Source organism: Trachurus japonicus, chromosome 11, assembly GCF_045865225.1.
Source record: "Trachurus japonicus isolate A0001 chromosome 11, Traja_1.0".
NCBI classification, from domain to species: domain Eukaryota; kingdom Metazoa; phylum Chordata; class Actinopteri; order Carangiformes; family Carangidae; genus Trachurus; species Trachurus japonicus.
Window position 1 is genome coordinate 9807411 of NC_140917.1, and position 17403 is coordinate 9824813.

The window sequence follows — 17403 nt, forward strand, 5'->3', positions numbered from 1 at the left end:
ACTGATAATCAGCGCCAAGGCTCAAGGCTCATTCTTTCCAGAGCAGTGAAGTAATTGTGCGTCTTATGTGTCACTGCTTTCATCTGCCCACTGAAGTGGTATTAGATAGCAGCACTGAGACTCTCCTGGTCGACCGAGGAGGAGGTTTGAATTCCGACACTGTAGAGACTTGTAAGGAGTGATACACTTCTTAGTTCCTGTCAATGATGAATGAAATGACTGCTGAAGAATGCCCTCGCCAGCCTTGCAAACACACACATCGATGCACACACCCCTACTCCACACCTACCGAGATGTTGAAACATGCTGCAACCTGAAAGAAATATTCTCTTATACATCTGGAGGATAAGAAATCATGTGCCAGCGGGTGCAGATATACAGTGTAGGGTCCCAAATGTGTTTCGTAGTGGTATGTATTAAATTTATTCTGAAGACAAAGCAAACCGCAAACCAGTGACTGATGCTCATTGTTCCCTTATTTGTACAGTTTTTACTTAGGTAGGTAAATCATCAGTGTTTTGTTTTTATAATCATTGCTGCCTTATGGCTGAGTGTGTTTTGTTAAGCTCTATTTATTCAGGGAAGAGTCACTGGGCACGTAGAGCTCCTCGCTTTGCTTCATTTGCTCCCAAATTTACAGTTTACCAGTCTTAAACTGCGTTCTGCTTTGGTTCTATGAGGCTGATACAGTAAATACACAAACAATAAGCATAAAGAGGCTAATAGCGTCTACAGAAATGCAGGGTTAATGGCAATTACTTGTCATTATTGTGTCATTACACAAAGCCTAAATTGCAGCGTGTAAAAAATCCGATGCTTAAGTTGAGTCATCAGATTTAATTAGAAGAGAGGGGAAAACCTCGTAGCCAAATCTTGAGGAACCTTTAAATACAGTGCTTGATGCTCAGTTATGGCTTGGTGGGAGCCTTATTTTGCATGATCATACACATTTGCCTGATGGTCTCTCTGTAATATTGACTCTTTAATAAAGGTAAATGATATGCCAAGGGACGTTCATCTTATAAAGTACCATTCAGATGCACTGTGCTGCACAGAGGCGTGGAAATATGATGAATAGAAATAAGCAGATAAAGGAGCTCATCTCAGATAAATCTGAGTCTCTGGAAGTTGGTTTCAGCTTTGAATTGTATCATTTTCTATATACAGTACATGTGCAGATGGAGTATATTAAATTCTCACCTGAGCAGTGAGCTAGCTACTTTATTAGAACAAGTAATGAAAGAACCACACTGAGGGAAGTGTAATTGTTATTTCTTGTTTCTCCGGAAAAAGAAATAAAGATTAAAAAAAACCCAAACAACTGAAACTTTGTGGCACTTTGCAGAAATCATGTTGGTACTTAACATTAAAGTTTAATTGTGATTAATGCAAAATAAAAAAAAATAAAAAAAGACCTTTAAACCAAACTGTGGATCACAGAGAATCGAAGACGGGCGCTGAAGTGATTGATATGTGAAGTTAGACTCCCTGAGAACTGATGATACTGTGGTATGTTTCTTCCCGGTGCATCAACGCTCTAGCAGCTTGGCTCCTCAGAGTTTTATGTCTTGCTCAGATGCATCTTGGCAGCATTTACTAATTCTTATTGTTGGGTCGATGGTGATTAAAAACCAGCAACCAATGACTCCACAGCAATACAAGCTCTCAGAGGTTCCCAAATCTCCTTGTGAAGGATAATTGGCTGATAGAAATATGGTTGTTTCCTAATTCGGTTGGCCTTTGGCTCACTATGTACTACTGGACGGGCTTTTGTAAAGGAACTGCTGTTGCCTCATTAGAGTGTGGTCTGTTTTATCACCCAGTAAACTGTTGAGACAAACAACAGAGTGGGCTGTTATTTTTCATCTGCTAAAACTAAGTGCCTGGCTCCTCTAGGGTTTAATTATACTGTGTTGAACTGAATTAGAATTAATGAAACACTTTGTAATACTTTGGGACAGAAGCTGCACATCAAGTTGTCCTACTTTCACCACTGCAGATCTATCATGTGAGCTGCTGTAGGCTGCACAAAAATCTGTGTGCATGTTTTACATCCCTTGTTTTTAAAATCTGGTTCATACATAACATTGTGGTCATTCATTCTAATACAGAATGATTTCACACCACAATTTTGCCAAAACTTCTTTTTTTTTTTTCTTACTCACTCTGTTTCATAAATTTCACTATGTTGCATGTGACTATTTTTTGTTTCTGTTTGTGTGTGTGTCTTTTTAGATGAAAGCGGGTTTTTGTGTAAGACTCCAGCCATAGCTGATATTGTCATTTTGGTGGACGGCTCCTGGAGTATCGGTCGCATCAACTTCAGGCTGGTCAGGACGTTTCTGGAAAACCTGGTCCGGGCCTTCTCTGTGGAGTTTGACAAGACTCGGATCGGTGAGGAGGAAAACCTTCATGACTCTCGCTGTACTAAGGACCAATCAGATGCATCCTATTAAAGAATCTAAACATTTACAGTGTTTAAAACTCAAATCTGTTGACTAAACAGAGTTTGAAGCTACAAAATGATCTTTTAAAGGGACAACGAGGAGTTTTGGAAAAGCGAAGCGTTTTCACACTACATTTATGAGCCTCCGCGCGCACCGTGAAATTCTTTGACCGGCGAAAGACAGACTCATGTTTTCATTCATCAAGAATTAAAGTCAGAGGTTCGAAGACGATCACATACCGCTGTAGTTCCGACCATAAACGGCGATTCGGCTGCGTTATTCTCATGACTCGCCACGAAACCGAAAGTAAAGAAACGCTGGTTGGCTCGCCCAGCATTTCCGCCACCACTAATAATAACAAAATAACGATAGAGACAAAACGATATATTTATCGAAAATGGGCCCATTAACAAGTGTGGGTAGCGTAGATTCATCCACATTAACGTGAGACTTTTTATAAGCAAAAAGAAACTCCTCGTTGTCCCTTTAATTCGTAATTGAAACCCCAAAGTTTTCAAAGATGCCAAATCCATCAGCCTGGATTATAAGGGAATGTACACTGAGACTAATGGGAAGGTTACTCAGACTTTTGTACCCCACTGTGTATCAACTGCAAAGCAAAAATAGTTTTTGTGTGCAATGTTGCAGCCATCGACTGCAGCAGTGTTGCTACAATTCATCCTAACATGTCTCTGTGTGTGTGTCTGTGTGTGTGTGTGTGTGCAGGCCTGGCTCAGTACAGCGGAGATCCCAGAATCGAATGGCATCTCAACGCTCACACCACCAAAGGGTCTGTGATCGATGCTGTGAAGAACCTGCCGTATAAAGGAGGAAACACTCTGACAGGTACGCCGCCGACTGCAGCCTCAGCCTGGCTCTGGTTATTCCGCTCCTCTGCACACATCACAGTCAACAGATAACGGTCTAAAGTTGTCTTGGACCAAAGCCAGGCCTCCACCTCAGCTTAGTGGCTTCACTGTAGCGCAGTTCATTGAAATTCAGCGTTAATATGTTTGTGACCTGAGCGGGCGCTGAGCTGATGAAATGTAAAATTAGCAGCAGCTCCACTGGTGTCATGGAGGAGAGTGATTTTATTCCAAACAATGACACAGCTCGTGTTGCTGTTTGAATTTTATCTTTGACTTTAAAGCCAAGCCGTCGTTAAGAGGCTGAGTTTATTCAAGCAGCAGCTCAGATTGAATCTTATTGATCGTCACAACTACATTTTCAGTCAGAACTTTTAGAACGTGCAAATTTTCTACAGTTTGGAAGTGATAAACTCACAATGGGTGAAGCTCCTTGTGTGTCTGGTAAGTGAATAACATTTAAAGCTAATATTAGCAATTGCAAAACTTAATAATAGTATATCTTCTGTATTTTCAGATTTTAAAGTTGTGTTGGGAAAAACACCTCTTGAATTATCTAAAAAATGCAACGTTGTAGCATCACATTATGTAATAATGCCGCATTATGTAGTAATGTCATACATTTTCACCTCTTTATGTAATAACGGCACATTTTGTAATAAAATTCTTGAACGCAATATGTAATAAACGTTGCCGCATTTTGTAATAAGTTATTACATAATGCATCAATGTGGGTATTGCACTTTTTTTAATGAATAAAATGTAATAATTGGGTGCAGTATGTAACAACTTATTACAAAATGCACTGAAGTTTATTACATATTGCGTTCAGGGATTTTATTACAAAATGTGGCAGATTATTATAAAATGCAGCGTCATTACATCATGATGTGAGAATTTATTACATTATTACATAAGGCAGCACTAATGTGGTGCTACAAACGTCACAGTACACATTTGACAGATTGAAACACAAAAAGGTGATTCACTGTTTCTATGAGTAACTCGTGTGTGACTCACTGATTGAATGAGTGCAGCGAACATCTTTGTTTGACTTCATATCGACTGTGATTAACAGATTTGTTCCTCGTGTTGGTCAACAAGCTGAATCAGCGTTCAGGGCTTCAAAACCATCTGGTAGCAGCTGAGGAACAATGTCACTTAGTGTATGTCATTTATGGACGCGTCAGAACGGAGCTGCTGGTTATGTTAACACGCTCATTAGACTAAAACCTCGTCAGAGCTAACGATGACACTTTAAACCCATCGCGTTCATTAAGTCCTTGATCGTGACACTCTGAGCCGTATGAGCTGTCGTCGCTGCACGTCACTGGAACTGTGAGCGCAATCATGCTGTCAGCCCGGACTAAACTTACCGTACTATTACAACTGTTCTTTTAAAACTACAATAAGTGGCTCTAATTTTCTGCTGTCAGTCATTTGCAACGGTGAGAGTCACTTTCTGCAACGAATGAATAACACAGCATGTCAAAACAAGGATCACAAAATACAAGAAGGTGTTACATCCCAGGCGACTGCACATCGTGACTGATTTTGAATGATTTTTAATGTGCTGTAATTTTTCCTCAGGGCTTTTCACTGTTTCACATTTAGCTTTTATCTGGATTTTGATACTATAATCTAACAGACTTAATAGATTTCACCTTTTGATAGTCTCTTATTTGGAGATTTCATGTCTTCTTTATTCTCAGATTCTGTATGTCTTCAGGTGTTTGTCTTCTATACTGTGATATGACGCATAGTTTTACATTTTGAGCCACAAAGTCAGATTCAGATTCATTCTTTATTGCCTCACAGGGGAATATTTGTTTTCACAGTCTGTATTACATTGAACACATAATCATTTCAACACACATGTACATAAATACAACATACAGTAGAAAGCACACCCTGACACAACACTAACACTCACACAAACTCAACAAACCGAGTCTTAGTGCAGCGCAAGTTCAAAATAAACAAATATAACCAATCACCAAATATTAATTATTTTAAATTTCTAATGTTTCTCTCTCAACCTCGGCAGTGTCTAACTAGTGTTCATCATTATGGATATCATATCATATCTTTTTTGGTGTTAGGGTCAGAGCAACGTCTGCTTGTTGTCATTGTGTTGTTAAAGGAGTTGTTGTGTTGTTAATTATAACCATGTCTGTGTCACTCTCTGTCCTGACTTTGTGTGTCTGCTCAGGTTTGGCTCTGACCTTCATCCTGGAGAACAGCTTCAAACCAGAGTCCGGATCCAGACCCGGCGTTCCCAAGATAGGAATCCTCATCACCGACGGGAAGTCCCAGGACGATGTCATCCCCCCGGCGCAGAGCCTGAGGGAAGCTGGGATAGAGCTGTTCGCCATCGGTACGACCCACCAACACTAACACTAATGCTGATAATCCAGTTAACGTCTCAATGAGAAGATGCTTCATTAAATTTTCAGTAGAACTGCCGGAGCCAAAGAGCTGTCATCTGATGCTCAGTTTAATATCTTTATCTATCGTTTCTCTTTAATTATCTTTTTGATCCACTGTGTTTGATTCTCTAAATCACAAAAACAAAACCTTATAAACATTTACATTTTTCTTCACTGCTGTGTGAAGCTGTCCAGGCTGCTCACCCTCACAGTACAGTTAGTGTCTGTCCTGTCGCTGGGTCATGTCAGAGTTTTCACAACAGGCTCGGCTTTGTTATGTGACAGTCGTTGTTGACACAGTGAGTTGATTCATCAGCGTTTCCAGCAGTTTGATTGGGTTTCATGGGGTTGATCATTTCATTTATTCATCAGACAAGAAAACTAAACTCTTTCTCAAATTGCTGCTGTTCATATGTAATATGATTATAACCCAACCTGTTGAGTTTTATTTAATTGTTGATCATATTAAATGAGTCCTCTGAGGATAGATGAAAGGAGAACTTCATCATCATCGAGACCTCGGTCAATAACGAAATGAATCACCAGTTGCATCACTGATGAAACATAAACATGACTAATTGTTGACTGTGATTGATTACAAGTCTCTATTAGTCGATGTTTATAATGTGTGGACCTGAACTCAAACTAATATACGAGTGGAAGGAAGGGATCAATCTTAATGGGGTGAAATGAGCAGCAGCACAATTATGTTCCTGTAACAAGTTTCAGTCTGTGATTGTGCCGATTTATAACTTCTGACAAAAGAATCTGTGTGAGGACGACCGCGAAAATGATTTTCACGTCACATCAGGCATCCGACATAAAGCCTCTAAAATTAAGTTAGTGGAGTTTTGTCTGTGGATGGTTTCAGCAGAAAGCTGTTCCTCAATAAGGAATTGATTTGGATGGGGCACATTTCAAAGTCTGACAAATTATTTAGCCTTTTTAAAAAAAAATCAACATTATGTCCCCCCTTCTCTCTCTCTTTTTCTCTCTAGGTGTGAAAAACGCTGATGAGAACGAGCTGAAGGCCATCGCCTCTCCTCCCGAGGAGACTCACGTCTACAACGTGGCAGACTTCAGCGTGATGAGCGAGATTGTGGAAAGTCTCACCAAGACCGTGTGCGACCGAGTGGATCAGCTCGACAAGCAGCTTAAAGGTTTGAAACATCAGCTCGTTCAGCGGCGGCGGTGGCGGTGGTAATGGCGGCCGTGACACACGAGGGCTGGAGCCGCAGATAGAGCTCAGACAGCTTCACTGTGATTACTCTGTTGATGCCGCTGGTTATAATTATGAGTACAGGAGATCCCCAAGCAATAAAAACAAAGTCCCCAACTAATATAATGTAGCGATCCGAGTCATGCCGCGGCGCCGCCTTCATTACAGGTATAAATAAACTCACATGCAGCTGGAAATAGCAGCGCAGGATTTTACACGTTTCATTTTCTGATTCAGCAAAAACAAGTTTAGACATAAATGTGGTTATTTCAGGCTGATGTCAACAGAAACTCAGACTTTCACTGGTCCACTGTTTATATGAATCAAACAGAGCAGATGCAGCATCTGTTTCCTCTGCAGGTGGAGAACCCGCCCCTCCTCCTGCCGCCGTCGCTCCTCCCCGCGACCTGGTCACGTCTGACATCACAGCTCGCAGTTTCCGGGTGAGATGGACCCACGCGCCGGGGGAGGTGGAGAAGTACCGCGTGGTCTACTACCCCGCCAGCGGAGGACAGCCAGAAGAAAAAGTACCCGATTCAGTTCTTTATCAGATGCATTGATGGAAATGATGATTATTTTATCTCTTTATATGTCGTTTTGTCAGACTCAGACTCTCGTAACATCATGGATTTCCAGTTGACGCTACGGTCCAATCATTTCACTGAAAAACATATTAACTTAATGCAACTTTCCTTTAAGTAGTTCATCATTTTCTCTGGCTCCAAACAATGACGAGGGGGGATTTTGCTTTGTCATCTTAATTGGTCCAACGCTGCTCATTTTCCAGCACAGAGCAAACAAAATGCCAAGATACTGATATAATGGCAGCGTTTTAATTAACGCTGCTCAGCTAATTCTTTGAGGGTCAGTTCCACGACTCACATTCATCTGTTAAAGGGGATTTACATTTTAAATGGAAATAATTCTGCGGAATTGGCAATTAGCTGATCACGCTGTGGTGAAGATAAACCAGAAATTAAAAGTAAAAGGTAATATTTTTGCTAATACCTGAGGCTTATTACTGTTGTAAGGGAACAAATGAAGCCAATAACATTGATTTACCCTTTAAGTGGGTGACTGCAGCAGGGAAAAATCACATCTCCATTGTCACACATGTATGTTTTAGGTTTTCCCCTCCTCAGGCGCTCAAACTGCATACGTCTCCAGCCGCTCGATAACCTGTGCGTCGGATTGATTTCTGCCTCGTTGGAAGTCTCCCTGCTTATATAACCACACAGATGCGCGGTGCTGTAATTCTCTGAGTTTGTATTTATGTTTATACAGTTCACTCTTATTTTTATCCAGTTTCTCTTTGATGTTTATTACAACTCGCAGCTGGAATGGCCCAGTTTCCCCACAAGGAAAACTGAGGTTTCATCAAAGCTAATCTGATCTAGTTACACTCAATTTAAATCTCTTTGGAGAGGAGCTGAATGCCTACAGCAACATGTGGTGCATTTCCAACCTTACAATGCGCAGGCTTTTTGGGATTTTTAATACTTTCTGACACACAAAGCGCCGCTGTTTGTACAAGAACAAGATCTGAGCTAATTAAAGATACTTCTAAAATTTCGAAGGTGACATTTACACTCCGGAGCAGACGGATAAAACGACTCACAATAATGAACATGTCAAACATATTTGTTTGATCTGCCGCGACCTGAGATGACTCGTCTTTCCAGCATTATCAGAAAAAGACTTGCGTAAAAACATTGCAAAATAAATAAGTAATAATGCTGGAAGGTCTTATATAGTCTTATCTCTCTTTAAGGTGGTTCAGGGCACAGACAACAGCGTGGAGCTCACCTACCTGAACTCTCTGACGGAGTACCAGGTGGCTGTCTTCGCCGTCTACCGCAGCTCGGCCAGCGAGGCGCTGAGAGGAAGTGCTACCACCTGTAAGTTCATATGTTTATAAGAATATAAAAAGACATGGGTTTGGATGATATTTAATTAAAAAAAAAGAGAAGTTAAGATCTGATTTACGTAGTTCCCCTGACTTCTTAATGCAGTGTTTTCCAACCTTGGGGTCGGGACCCCACGTGGGGTCGCCTGGAATTCAGATGGGGTCGTCTGAAAATTACTGATAAAAATAATTATTATTCTTTTTATAATTATGATTGAAAACACCACACACAAGCTTAAACAACCGTATTCTATTCTTTCACTTTCTCGAAATATAAATCGAGATTTGTGATGTCAAAATGGGCTCACGAGCCAAAAAAGGTTGGGAACCACTGTCTTAATGGCTTCTTAACAGGACTTGTCGCTTCTATCTCAGTGCGACCACTTATCTTTTGTCTCCCACTCATGTTTCTTTCTCTCAACCTCTGTTCTGGCCTTTTGTTTTTGCTCAAGAAAAGACGAGTGCTTCTCTGCTAGTGCTGCAGATTACTGCAACGTTTTAGGCTGTCAGACTCCGCTGGAGCTGCAGCACTAGAACATCACACTGTCGATGTCCATGACCAGGTATCAACAGGAGAACAACAACTACACAAAAACCACTAAACTGAAGTCAGAGAGAGAAAAATCAATGCGTCCCCCAACCGGAGCTTTTATTTGAATGTTTTATTTTTTCTTCTTGGGGTTAAACTCTCCTGTTTGCTCTGAAGCAACTGAAGGATTGAAAGCAGCAGCCTATGGTCTGTTGTCTCAGTTCACCAGAGGACACACGCTCTCGTGGCTGAGCTGCAGCATCTCTGATCGACCAGCAGATCCGTGTCCCTCTCCGGCAGCAGACAGACAGCGATTCTGGGCCATAAAAGCTACGCAGGTGTTCCATTATGCATCGGAGCCCTGATCCTCCACCTCCCGACAGGACGCCCGTGGTGAAGCTCTAATTCTGGTTGCGTTTGCCCGAGGCTTCATCCTGACGGCTGAGACACTGAACCGGAGCCTGGCGGGGAGTCTCGGGCCTCCTCCAGCCGCACGCCGCGCGCCGGGCGCTGATGGATGACGGGGAATTCCTCCCTGTCGGTGGAGGATGAATGCTAAGTTGCCAGTCGACCTTGTACCAAAGTTAATGGGGTCTGGCTGCTGCTATAAGCTGCCAATGCTGCTTCGCCGGGCTGTCTGGGTAAAGGCAGCAAATGAAACGTGAAGCTAAACACCGAGCTGCTTCACGTCTGTGCCTCACTGAAAACAAAGGATGAGAAATTATATCAGAGTAATAAGTGAATGACTATAATTAGATTAACAGAAATAAAATTCATTTATCATAAGGAGGAAGGAAACATTTATCTGGTGATTTATGTTTGTTTTTCTTTTTGCTTTTGTTCTGATATAAAAATATCTGATGAATTATATCATTAATTATTCATTCACAAATATGTATAAGTAATTATTTGCTTTTTAAAAAAAATCAACATACAATGGGACGTGTTATGTTTGTGGATTAGGCTCATAGCAACATAACTCTGTGTGTGTGTGTCACAGTGGCCCTGCCGATGGTGAACGACCTCGAGTTGTTCGATATCACTCACAGCACCATGAGGGTCCGCTGGAAGACCGCCGCCGGGGCTTCTGGGTACATGATCCTTTACGCCCCGCTGACTGAGGGAGACCCTGCAGATGAGAAGGAGGTGAGGAGTGTGTGTTTATGTGTGTGTGTTTGTGTGTGTGTGGGGGAAGTAGAATCTTCTTGGCATTGAGAAAATAATTGAAACACCTTGTAACGTGCAGCAGGACAGGAGGCAGAGACGGTTTAGCGTCTGACAACTTGAACAGATTGTTATTATAGTTACATGTGGAACTGTTAAAGAGCCGACATGAGGTTTATCTGGTCAAGTTTTTCGTTTTGTTTGCAGTTTGTTATTTTGTCTCTTCGGCCACAGGAAACTCTGTCCACCACCTGACGTTTCTTTGAACGTGTCTATTTCGAGCTGGTGGCTGTCGGAGCTGACACACACTGCTAATTGGCATCCAAATGAATAAAACTGACCTGTATAGATGCCTTTGTAATTGTAATTAAGTTTCTTCAAGGTAAAACAGTTTCTTTCATGTGGTGTTTCTATTATTTCCCCCCCCACTTTGTGCATAGCAAGCAATCGTCCTTTATACTTTTATGATGCTTAGTAAGAGAGATAAGACAGAGGTGAGAGAGAGAGTGGAAAACAACAGAGAGAGACGACGTGCAGTTAGTAATTGGTGGAGAAGAGGAAAACTCGTCAGAAGTTTCCAGGAAGACAAAGTTTCTTCTGATGGTGAAGAAAGGAAAGTTTGAAATCAAATAATAAAAGAGGAAAGTACAGCTTTTGGTGGCGGCATAGTGAAGTACAATAAACCCTGAGGAACTGTTCAGTATAACTCGAAAAGAGAAGAAAAGAATGACAAATCACTCACAGCAAAGAAGAGCAACAAGAAAAACTACTGTATCAACCTGTGGTGCTGAAGATTGAAGAGAAAACAACAACTGAATATTAAAAAACAGAACAACCATGTGTGGGCATCAGCAAACAGGTGTGAAACCCCTGGACAACTAAACTACAGAACCAAGACTCAAACACAGACAGTAGATCCTCCACAGGTAAACGTTGGGACGTACGGCGCGGTGGAGGGAAGAGGTTTTGAAGGGCACAGCCAGCCGTCTGTATCCTCTCCTTTCCCATTAGACCTCATTACGTCTGCCGTCACATTCCCCTCCAGGCAGAAAGCAATAAAAACAACTTAGTAAGGAATTAAGAATCAGGATGGATGCCTTCCAGTGGCGAGGATAAGCCTGGCGCCGAGACAGTGCTGCTGCTGTCAGAGCCTCGGCTTGGCCGCCTCGCGCTCCGATGGCTGCCACTGGCGGAGCCGTTCGGGGACTCGGCGTCGGGGATGGAGCCAGAGTCCGGTCCAGGCCGGTCTGACATGGTAAAGTGGCTCCGTCCACACTGGATCAGAGCAGAGCTGACAGACTGTCTGTGTGCTGCCATGCAGATTGAAACCAAGACAGACTGAGATTTTGGGTCAGAGTTTGATTGGAATTGCCTTTGAAGACTCGAGTCGTCGCCGCTTACACGCTCTGTCCACAGCTTCCTCTCTGTCCCCGCTTTTACACAAACGGAGGTTTTTTTTTTCCTGAGACGCAGGTGGTCAGTTAAAACTTTAATTGGGGTCAAACAGTAGGTGAATTCACAGCCACAGTTTTTTTTTTTTTTCAGCCTAATGAAAACTGTTCACGTCATGTTGGCTCCTCCTATCAGCCTGATTCAGCTGCCCAACTTTTATTATGTGTGTGTTTGTATCTTTGCATCTTGTATCAACATGTCGCCGACTGCTGCATCACCTGAACCAGGGACGACCAGAGGGATATTTCTCTCTGTTCACATCAGGGCTGCCCAGAAATAAAATCCAGATTTTCTTCTCTCAAAACACGATTTTCGATTACGATTTTTTAGTGAAATGACAAAAGGCAAAGAAATTATTTCAAATATGCTATTTTTAATTATACGTTTGTTGTGCTGTGATCTTTAACTGCCACGGGCTTTAGACAGACTTTACAACGGGGAGTGTTGAAGCCGCACCATTTCGGCAACTAAATCCTCGCTGGCCTTAGGGAACACTGACATGTTTGTTTACAGTGTATGGGGAGTGCGAGATGGGAGGAAGGAGGCAGTAAAGCGAAAAATCGTTTTTACGATTTACACGTTTTTAACATTGTCCAAACTAAATAACGATTAAAAAAAAGAAGATTTAAAATAGACTAATTGAACAGGCCTACTGGTAGTTTACATAATAATCTAACGTTAGCTGATCCGTTTCACGCTGCAATTCAGATTCCAAAACATCCATAACATACGACAAGTAAGTAATAGATATCTAACATTTTGCATTACTTGCATCAGTATGACTCCGGTTTGACAACATAGAATTTCTCTGAGGCTTCAAAATGAAAACAATTTATTTACTGGATGAGTCGTCAAGAGGAGCAGATGGACAAACATTTGTCAGAGCCTCCGTTCCGCCAGCTTTTTTTTTCTTTTTCTTTTTTTTTAACATCCGTGTTGTCATTGGCGAGAGGTGAAAGATGGTGAAGTTCGGGTTAGCAGCTGTAGTCTGGTGGAGTTAATCATCAAAGCACCAGCCGCTGATCTGGCATCAGACTGTGATCAGTTAGAAAAATCCTGTTTACTTCTACATCACAAAGCTCAAGTGAGAAACAGGGGGGAAAAAAGGAAAAGAAGTCAAAGAGAGAAGCCGCTCTCCTTCTCCTTCTCTCTCTCTCTGGGAGACGAGGGATTCAGGTGCTCAAGAAACCAGAGTTTCATCATCCAACCTTCGCTGTGTGTCGCAGCTCAGAACATGACTCACATAGTTTAGAGGAGCCGGCTTCGTCCCACCTGCTGAATGGAAAAGGAAAAAGGGGCAAAAGCCACATTCAGAAATCACCTTATGTAATCACAGCCTGGTGCCGTGCCTGTCTGAGCAGGACGGAGGGATGATGGAGGAGCAGATATACGCCGAGGTGGAGATGATACGACAGATAAATAAAGGGCAGATAGATGAGCGACGTGGACAAGATAAGGACGTCTACTTAAAACACAGCATCTCCTTTCTGCTGAAGGCACATACCTTCATGCTGTGTGTGTGTGTGTGTGTGTGTGTGCAGGTGAAGGTGGCGGACTCGGTGACGGAGGTGGAGCTGGAAGGGTTGACACCTGACACCGAGTACACAGTCACGGTTTACGCCATGTACGGAGAGGAGGCCAGCGACCCCATGACCAGTCAGCAGACCACACGTGAGTCCACACACACGACGCAGCACTGAAATGATTGGCTAATTCATTCTAGAGTTGAGTACTTTTCATTGTCAGAATCTCTTCTAAAATAAAAAAACATTTCAAAATATAACACAATATAACACTAAACAAACATCAAACAAAATATCACATCAGACAATAACAAAAACATTAGAAAAAACGTGTTTCTCATAACAAAAAACATTACAAAAAACATTACAAAAAACATTAAAAAACAAAACAAAATACAACACAAGACAAACATCAGACATGTGACGTGCTATATACGTAGCATCAAAGTGGCTACAGTGCCTCCAAGTCCCTACACTAAGCTATTAATTAATTAATTAATCAATCAATCAATCAATCGCTCTCTAAAAATGAATAATTACACCCTTTAAATGTGCGCTCTAATTGGACAATTAACAAATACTTGAGCATGGATGTTTGTTACACCAGGCTGAGAGCTGGGTCACTCTGTACTGCATCACATATTGACCAAAACTACACACACATACACACACAGACACACATATCTGGGATGCACAATTAATAACAATGTAACAAAAAACCACATTATAGCTGAGTGCAAGATCAAAACAGCAGGAGGAGCTGCAAAATGTAAAATGTGTCACAGTGTTGTTATACATCGTTAGCACAATGAATATTTACCAAACAACTGTCAATTTAATATTTTCTTAAGTGGAAATGAAAAGCAAACATGACAATATCAACTGAAAGTGTTTATTGTTTTCTTATTATTTACAAATGTGTTCCATAAATATGACAACACAAACTAACAACCACTATGAGTCGTCAGTTTTTAAGGATTTGTTTGAGTGCAGTAAAATGAAAGAGGGTTTTCTTAGTACAGTATTAGTTGTTCATTTCCATTCAAGACAAGTCTTCACTTGTCTTGAATGGAAATGAACAACTCGTGCTCTTTATAACTGAGGCTCTTGGTATGTTGTGGTAAAATGAATGAAAAGTCGTACAGTAGTTAACATGAAAAATGATTGTGGGAGACCAGAGAGGATTCAGGTCCAGGGGTCGGTCACTGGGTGATTAATCTGAATACAGGAGAGTCAGGAGCGGTGCAGATGTCCTCGCTCTCCAGAGATGTTGTGACTCTCATTTAAGACTCAGACTCCAGTTAATGACTCTGTCTGACCCCACTTCAACCTGATTTCAACCTTAATATCAAAACTTTAACGTTTTAACTTTCAGGAACTCAACTCAGGAAAGTCAAAATGTTTTCTCTCTCCAAACTGTTCATATCTGAAAGTCAGAGCGCACACACACACACACATGCACATGCACACTCAACACAGTAAATAAGAATATCACCATGAAACTGAAATGTATTAACTGTTGATGGAATTCAATTTCATTAAACCCCAGACAGATTTTTATGACCCTCTGAACTCAGACTCCTGCTGCTCCATCTCTCAGCATACATCTCATTTAGCGCCGGGCGTTTACATTTACCCGGCAGCTGTGTGTGTGCTGTGTATGTGCTGTGTGTGTGCTGCTCCGCTCCGCAAGCGGGAAAAAAGCCGCTCACCGCTCCCAGAAGACGTGGCTGTTTACGTGTGAAGAGCCACTTGTTTTTTTTGGAAACCTCACTGTGACGTTTAAGCAGCTTCTGAAGCTCTGGAGTGTCATCAGACTCGCACGGACGAGCAGCGAGGAGGAGAGGAACTACAGCAGCTCATTACTCTGATTGGCTACTCTCTCTCTCTCTCTCTCTCTCTGTCTCTACTCTCTCTCTCGGCTTCAAGTCGTTCTAATCAGTGAAATCAGCTGCTGCAGTCAAGTAAAGTGTTTGGTTATAGTTACGACGCAGCTTTTTTCCAGCACAGCTGTAGCGTGTTCAAGTCAGAACTTGGCAACCCGCGATGCCAGACTCGCCGCGTGTCGCCCGCTCCCTGCTTTCCCCCTCGTCGAGCCGTTTCTATTTTCTGCACCTCACTTTCATTCTTAAAGAGTTGTGAAGCCTTGATGAGAGCACACACACACACACCCCCCCTTTCCCTCCCCCACCTCTGCTCCTCCGCCTCCCCCAGATCGCCAACACGCTCACTAATTAACATTTTATGAAGTCTGCTTTAAGGTCTGTGGCCTGTGGGTTTAAGCCAGGGCGTGTTTATGTGTTTATGGTGCGTGTTGTGTTGTTGGGTCTGTGAATGCAGGTCAGATAAGGACGGGATGGTGGGAGGTGAACGAGGTCTCTCTGGAAATTGGTTTTCATGGTAAAATAACTTTCGCTCACTCAGCCACTGCAGGCGGGACCGGGACGTGCTGCCCTCCATCCACCTCCCGTCCAGCCCTTTATTTGTTCAGGCCTCCCATTACTGTTTGTCTATCTGGTGTTCATCTGTCCTCATGTGTAATTCAAGTCATTCATGAAGTGCAAGAAAAGTCTTCACATGAACTCCTCTGACACTGATGTGTTTGTGTTTCTTGTTAGTCAGTCGTTTATCTATTAGCAGATCTCTGTCAGAAGAACATAGTTGTGGTTTCCTGTCCTGCTCCGATCTTCAGCCACGGGTCACAGTTTGCCCTGTTACTAGTTCACTGCTACAAGTGACGGTAACAGCGCGACTTTTTCCAGTAATGAGTAATCAAAAAATGACTGTTTCCCCCGTTACCATTACTGACAATGAAATATGCCTTCACTCGCCCTTACCTGACTCAATAAGTCCTGTCACAAAATAATACACCCGTTAAAGGTCCAGTGTGTAAAATGGCAGTAAACCCGTGATAACCAGCGTTCAGATTCTAGTTTGCAGCGCTCACTCGCTCTCACCTCTCAACTTTCAGATTTATAACTCAAAAACCTTCTCACTATTCTCTACTGGCGAACTATTAACTCACTCTCTCCTTCTTTCTTCCGCTGCCTTCTTTGTTGGTTTATTTATGCACGTGAAACTCGCGAAACATGCTGTCTGGCTGGCTGGATTTTCTGTTCGGGCTGCCGTACAAACGTGGCGATGCAAGATGGCGACACTCTCTAAAGCAAGACCCTTGTTATATGTATATATAAAAGAATAATTATAAGGCTACGAAAACCAAACAAATTTTATTTCATAGCGATTCTACACTTATACATAATGTAATATATTCATGGGTAGTATGAATTTGCCAATAAACCTTTGCAAATATTACACACTGGACCGTTAAAGTGGATGTTAGATACACTTTTTTTTTAGTCCATCAACTAGTCGGAAAAAAGCCGTTTATCTGGAACAAACCAACTCATTTGTTATCGAATATAGAATACTGAACGCAAGTTAACGCAGTTACTTTTCCTGTTAATTAGTTACTTTTATAATGTAGTAATTCAGTTACTAACTCTTTCAGGGGAAAGTAACTCTTACTGTAACTATAACTAATAACCTTTTAAGTAATGTGCTGCCCAACACCAGCTGCTACACATGATGCGTCTGGTTTCTTAATGTCCATAATTATTCTCTTGTTTAATCCAGTTATGTCACTGTTGTTTCTTTCATTAGGACAAAAGTTCCTGTGAGAGATAAAAACTTTCACATTTCTTTTTTCAAACCTCTGGGGGAAAAGTTGCCAGCTGTGACATCTGGCGCAGTCCTGCTGCTGATCTGCAGAGTGACATCTAAGTGAATGAGTCATTCAACGGACAGGATATTTTTATATAGGCGGTTACATCGGGAAACTTTGGGGACTTACCTATCGCAAAACTTT

The 17403-nt window shown here is 42.0% G+C and overlaps 1 protein-coding gene across 5 annotated transcripts in view; it reads left to right on the top strand.

Moving 5' to 3' along the window:
* col14a1b (collagen, type XIV, alpha 1b) overlaps positions 1-17403 on the top strand; it is a 188057-nt gene that overhangs the window by 44751 nt on the left and 125903 nt on the right. For all 5 annotated transcript variants that reach the window (XM_085790906.1, XM_085790907.1, XM_085790909.1 and 2 more), the window contains 8 exons: positions 2236-2394; positions 3174-3293; positions 5526-5690; positions 6741-6902; positions 7322-7488; positions 8733-8859; positions 10397-10542; positions 13554-13683. In XM_085790906.1, coding sequence (XP_085647032.1) covers positions 2236-2394; positions 3174-3293; positions 5526-5690; positions 6741-6902; positions 7322-7488; positions 8733-8859; positions 10397-10542; positions 13554-13683 — 1176 coding nt within the window. The remainder of the gene's footprint in view (positions 1-2235; positions 2395-3173; positions 3294-5525; positions 5691-6740; positions 6903-7321; positions 7489-8732; positions 8860-10396; positions 10543-13553; positions 13684-17403) is intronic.